Source organism: Nansenia antarctica (genome assembly GCF_963989245.1).
Source record: "Nansenia antarctica genome assembly, chromosome: 10".
In the NCBI taxonomy this organism is placed as follows: domain Eukaryota; kingdom Metazoa; phylum Chordata; class Actinopteri; order Argentiniformes; family Microstomatidae; genus Nansenia; species Nansenia antarctica.
In genome coordinates, this window is record NC_137680.1 from 24,921,140 (window position 1) to 24,927,158 (window position 6,019).

Below are 6,019 nucleotides of genomic sequence, written 5' to 3' on the forward strand. Positions count from 1 at the left end.
TAGGTTAGCCCTGGTGGTGCTGTACAGCAGTGTGCCCTTCCCTGCGAAGGCGTTGTCCCTCTCCTTGATCAGTTTTTGGACCTTCCCAGTCATCCATGGCTTCGTGTTGGGGTAGACCCGGACCCGTTTGTCCACGGTGGCTGAGTTGGTGCAGTTCACTATGTGGTTCAGAACCGACGACGTGAACTGTTCCAGGTCCTCATGCTCATATTCCTGCCATGAGGTGTCATTCAGGCAGATCTGCAGTGGAGCGGACCCTGCTGGCCAGGTTCTGACAGTCTTAGTGGTGATGGGAGCACTTTTCCTCATGGGAGTGTAGGCTGGGATCAGGAGGATTGACACATGGTCAGACATGCCTAGATGAGCTAGCGGTCTAGCCTTGTAAGCAAGCTTGATGTTGGTGTATACCTTATCCAGTGTTTTTTCTCCTCTTGTTGCACATTTAACATGCTGATAGAAATTCGGTAGTACTACCTTCAGGTCAGCATGATTGAAATCTCTCGCGATGATGTGTACGGCTTGAGGGTCCGCGCTCAGTCCACTACTGATGACGTCATATAGCCGCGCCAATGCTAAGCTACCAACCACGTTAGGCGGAATGTAAACACATGTAATGTACACTGCCTTGAATTCCCTCGGGAGGTATGTGGGTCGGCATTTAACAGTCAAGTATTCCAGGTCTGGGGAGCAGTGGCTACTTACAGTTTTTGTGTTTAAGCACCAGCTGTCCTTCGTAGATATAATGAGGCCTCCGCGCTTCTTCTCACTAAGCAGCGTCCTGTCCGCCCGGTGTAAAGTCCTTCCTTCCAAACCGACCGCGGAGTCCAAGATGGTGTCATTTAGCCAGGTCTCCGTGAGAATAATCACACAGCTATCTCCCACGGTGTTGTTAGTAGCGACCTGCAGTCTCAATTCGTCCATCTTGTTAGCCAGAGACCTGACGTTGGATAGGAAAATACTCGGCAAAGCAGGTTTATCCGGGCTACTCTTTAGCCTAGCTAGCAGGCCTCCCCTTCGTCCTCGGCGTTGCTTACGGTCACGATGCCGACGTTTGCGCTTGAGGGCTGGGACCGCGAACCATTGTTCTCCCGGCGACCTAGCGATTTCGAATGGGATCCTTTGTTGTTTCAAGAATTCCGTTGTTACAGTCCTCTCATTTTGCGCACCAACTTCTAGTAAGTCTAGTCTGCTGTAGGTACTATTTACACAACCGTTCCCTATAAGTACTAAAATAAAAATGTACATACAAATGTACTTAAAAACACTAAAAAGCACCAGCGTTGGAGCCACTCCGAGCCGCGCGTCTGATCGCGCCGCCATCTTGGAATTGGTACATATTATGTGACACAGTCTGGTCATATTATGTGACACAGTCTGGTCAATTGGTCTGCAAGTCGGCAGACTTTTATTTAGAAAAATGTAAATACATTTCAGCGTTGTTGAAAATCAATGACACACTCGCTAGTCAACTAACACAGCTTGTTTTGTTTGCCTGCTAACAATGTAAAGTACTGTTATAGAGTTAACTAGGTAGCAGTGGGGATTACTCGCCGAATCCATTGCATAGCAAGCTTGTGGTGTGATTTTCAAAAACGTTGAAAAGTATTTACGTGTTTCAAAATAAAATTCTGTGTCACATATATGGGAAGGTTACAAGTTCAGAAGCACAGCAGCTGACCCTTACAGAGGAGTGAGTAAGGCCTTTAGGATCTCATGAGATAAACACACTCTGACTAGCACATGCAGGCGCCCTGCGAGCCACGTGACAATGCTGTACTCAGCACAGTAACTCCACCATGAAGGGACAAGAAGTAACTCAGCATGTACGCCTATCACTGGTGGTCTCTGAGATTAATGAACTGTCTATGTGATCAAACACTCATTCCCAGACTAAAATGTCACGCTGTGCTGGGCGAACACAGGAGGATCATTCAACGTCACAAGGCCTGGTTCTGGGAGTAATCAGTTCCATATCCCCATCCCACCCACTCCTGCAGCCTCCTTCTGTTCTGCCACCACTATGGCTAAGAAACAGAACTGTTGGGTAAAGATGTTGTTTATGAATCCGCTGCCCTATATCCCATGTCCCTACACTGTTCCATGCTTTAATAAGTTTGTATACGTTTATATATTACTGTCGGGAGAAACTGAGTAGGTTCCAGGTTCAGGGTGAAAAGAACAACCTCTTTCTTTGCTGATCTCTCCTGTCGAGCCTGCTGCTGAAGAACATCGTATCCACCTCCTTTTTCTGGTTTTCTGCTCGAAATGACATGCCCACAGTGAATATAGAATATCTCCACAATCACAAGGGCCTTCATAATGATATTGTTATCAAATGAAAGCTAACACCTGTGGGGTGGCTGTAGAAGTGTCAGAATCAAAATCTATGTTACTGTGTCAGAGCAAATAGAGCTAGAACATTATAAAACATCTCAAATTCAGTCTCCGCCTAAAAAAACAACAGCTTTTACAGTGAATATCACCTTGGAAACCTGATGAATAAGCCCAAATCATCTAGGAATCAGTACTCCAGGGTCTTAATAGTACTTGTGCCAAAGTCGATGCTAGTAATGTGAGCAAATGCAACTTTGTACCTGTTTTAGTACAGGTATGTTTAGGCGGACACCTATATGTTTAGGCCATTTGGAGATATGTTGGCGCCATCTTTGACCTTTGACCTTTCTCATGTATCAGATTTCTTTATTATTTTTTGGGGGGGGGGGGGATTTTTTGGGGTTGGCCGACCAATGGTATGGAAATTCGGCGTTGAAACCGGACATGACACATTCTCCAGTTGGAGAAAACTGGATGTGACTTAGGCCGTGTTTACCGTCTCTGGAAGAAAATGGTGGCATCGTATAGCATGCAAAGTTGTGAAAAAAATGTGATATCGATGAAGAGAATTGATCGAGGTAAACTCTTTATATCACTTCGGATGCCCATGGGGGTCCGTTGGCTCCTATGAGGTTAAGAAAGGATGCGGAAAGGTTTGCGTAGAGCTGGTGTAAAAAGCTTGCGTATATGTAGACAAGCAAGAATGTTTACGCACACCAACATTCAGATTTATAACACAGTGCACACGCAAGTGCCACGCCTGTTTCCCTTTATAAATCACAATCAACTATAGATTTTGCGGCAGGTGAACAAGCGTCTTGTCCCACCTGTTTAACGCCCATAGTTGCCTATAAGCGTCAGTGAAACGGCACAAATTAATATTAATCTATACTGACTGCATGACGATTATGACGGATTTTTTTTTAAATAGATGTCACCCAGTGAAATTCTGCGCAGCAGTATGGAACTGCATCTCGAAAACAGCATCATTTCAAACATAATTTGTCCTACTGTTCTTATTATTTATGATAATACTATTCATAACATGCAAGTATTGTTTAATAATTACAGATCCAATCAAATGTGATTCCTGAGTAAACTGTACAACATATTCGAGGGGTGTTTTTGCAAAAACAGATCCTATCTCCGTTTGTATGTATTATCCTAAATCATGTTTTTATGTGTTCACTCCAGCAAACTCTTCATTAGATTAGATTCAACTTTATTGATGACAGAGTCAGAGACAACGGAAAGCAGTTCGGCATCCAACCAGATGCAAATAAGTCATAGTGCAGTATATGTGCAATGCATATTACTATAAAAAGTCAATATATGTGCATGAATGGCAATATGATATGTAGTAGATATATGTACAGTGTGATGTGTACAGGACAAGAGTGAAGATATTAACAAGGGCGATGGATATCAATACAATATGCAGAGTTAGGATATTATGTTCATATATAATATGTGAGAGGTAACATTTTGATTCATTTTACACAATGGTAGCAATTTCAAAGCGTTTCATCTGTTTCATCCTTCTGCCAGCAGAGTCGCAGTTGCCCATTTTTCCAGTTTCTGTGCGTACACATGGTTCCTAGTGTGTGTGGAGGAGCGCACATTTTCTCGCCAAGTAGTTTTTTTATAAATCCCAAAATGTGTGTTAAAGCTGCATACGCACACTTTTTTGCTTACTCAAGCTTTATAAATGAGGCCCCAGATGTGTGTCATAATGATCTAAAAACAGAAATGAAGGCATATAGAGCATCCCCCTATATATATCTGTGGTTTTTGCCATTCTCATTCAGTTGTGATTCGAATCAGCTCATTTGTTGCAATCTGTGAAGGTCAATCAATCAATCAATCAACCGGTATTTCAGCTAAACTCTGTGTTCACTTACCTGCAGCCTTGCTTATTTTAAAATAAGTCTATTGGAAAGCGTGCCTGGATTTACTCAACTTTGAGTGGGACAAGGATTTGTGTGTGTGTGTGTGTGTGTGTGTGTGTGTGTGTGTGTGTGTGTGTGTGTTACATCGTGCACCTTGTAAAAAAACACAACTTCAAAATTCAATATTAAAATGTAAAGTTTTCTTAAAACTTTATTTTATGTATTTTCTTAGTTCTCTCGAAGTACTAATCAAGCAACATCTAGTACCAGGAATCCATGATGCGCCTCATGGACATGAACCTCATACCATCCATGCCCATGTGCATATCCCTGAAGTTCCTGTACTCGCCGGGCCTCATGTACCACTGCCTGCCCCTGTACTGGGCCTGCTCGTACATGAGCCAGTTGCCCTCCATCACGTTGCAGGACATAAAGTTGTTCATGCGGTAGCGGTCCATGATGGAGTCACAGTCGTCCATCATCTCGTGCATCTGACCTCCGAAGCTCTCCCTCTCGTAGATCCTCATCCTGTAGTTGCCCCTGTGCTGTAATGGGATGAGGAAAACATGGGTTTAGTGGGAGGATGGATAGATAGATAGATAGATAGATAGATAGATAGATAGATAGACAGTCAGATAGCTAGTCGTGTGGACCTACCATGGGGATGAAGCGACAGGACATGATGTTCCAGTTGAACATGTTCTGGTAGTCGGAGTACTCTCCCCTCTTGAAGAACCACTGGTTGCCCATGTAGTTGTTGCGCTCATAGACCATCCAGCAGCCGTTGTGCACCCTGCAGGACTGGCTGCGGCTCATGTAGGAGGACATGTCGTTACAGTCGCTCATACAGTCGTAGGAGCGGCCGCCGAAGTTCCTCTCCTCGTAGAAGGTGATCTTGCCCATCATGTGCATATCGGTAGTGGAAGTCATGTTGTTAGCTGCTAATGCTAGCTGCTGTTGCTGGTCCTAGAGGTGGTGGTGATTGACTGACTTGCTATACCTGTTGGTAAGGCCTGCATTTTATACCTGTGTGATCAGGGGCCTCTGCCATTGTTTGGAGAGAGAAAGAGACCCTGAGTCAGCGACAGACCTAGCTACCCAGGGAAAGCTGTGTAACATGACAAATGAAAATAAACTGCCATATCTGCTGGGTGAAGTACAACAATGTGCACACACAGCAGCCAGATGTGTGAGCTGTTGTGAAATTAAAAGGACGTCCAATGGAACACAACCACTGTAAAGACTTTAAATAAGTATCTGCACTATTTGCGCCATGCTGATCTCTACATAATGTTTACACAGTTCTCATTTATTTGTATTCATACTTTTTAATTTTTTTAAACTGCAATGTCCACAATTTTCAATGTTTGTCTTAAGTGATGATCTTTATTTACCTGTATACTATATATATATATATATATATACATACACATATATACATAGTAATACATATATATACACGCATATATACATATATATATATATATATATACACGCACAGCTCTGTTTAATAACTTATATATTCTCGTCATATATTACACATATATTACACTTCTTTTGGTTTGTTTTTTACCTTCACACTTGCTTTGGCATGTAAACATACACTATATGGACAAAAGTATTGGGACACCTGAACATCACACCCATATGTGCTTGTTGAACTTCTCATTCCAAAACCATGAGCATTAATATGGAGTTGGTCCCACCTGTGCTGCTATAACAGTTTCCACTCTTCTGGGAAGACTTTCTACTAGATTTTAGAATATGGCTGCAGGGATTTGCTCCCATTCAGCCAC

General features: G+C 43.0%; 1 protein-coding gene across 1 annotated transcript; it reads right to left on the reverse strand.

The window, feature by feature from the left end:
* Nucleotides 1–4,483: 4,483 nt before the first annotated feature.
* On the reverse strand, nt 4,484–5,129 carry LOC308166953 (gamma-crystallin M2-like; the record flags this gene model as incomplete). Its single annotated transcript, XM_080541280.1, has 2 exons — nt 4,484–4,768; nt 4,881–5,129. The coding sequence occupies 2 exons, from the start codon at nt 5,127–5,129 to the stop codon at nt 4,484–4,486; spliced, it is 534 nt and encodes a 177-aa protein (XP_080397406.1).
* Between the last annotated feature and the right edge of the window lie 890 nt (nt 5,130–6,019).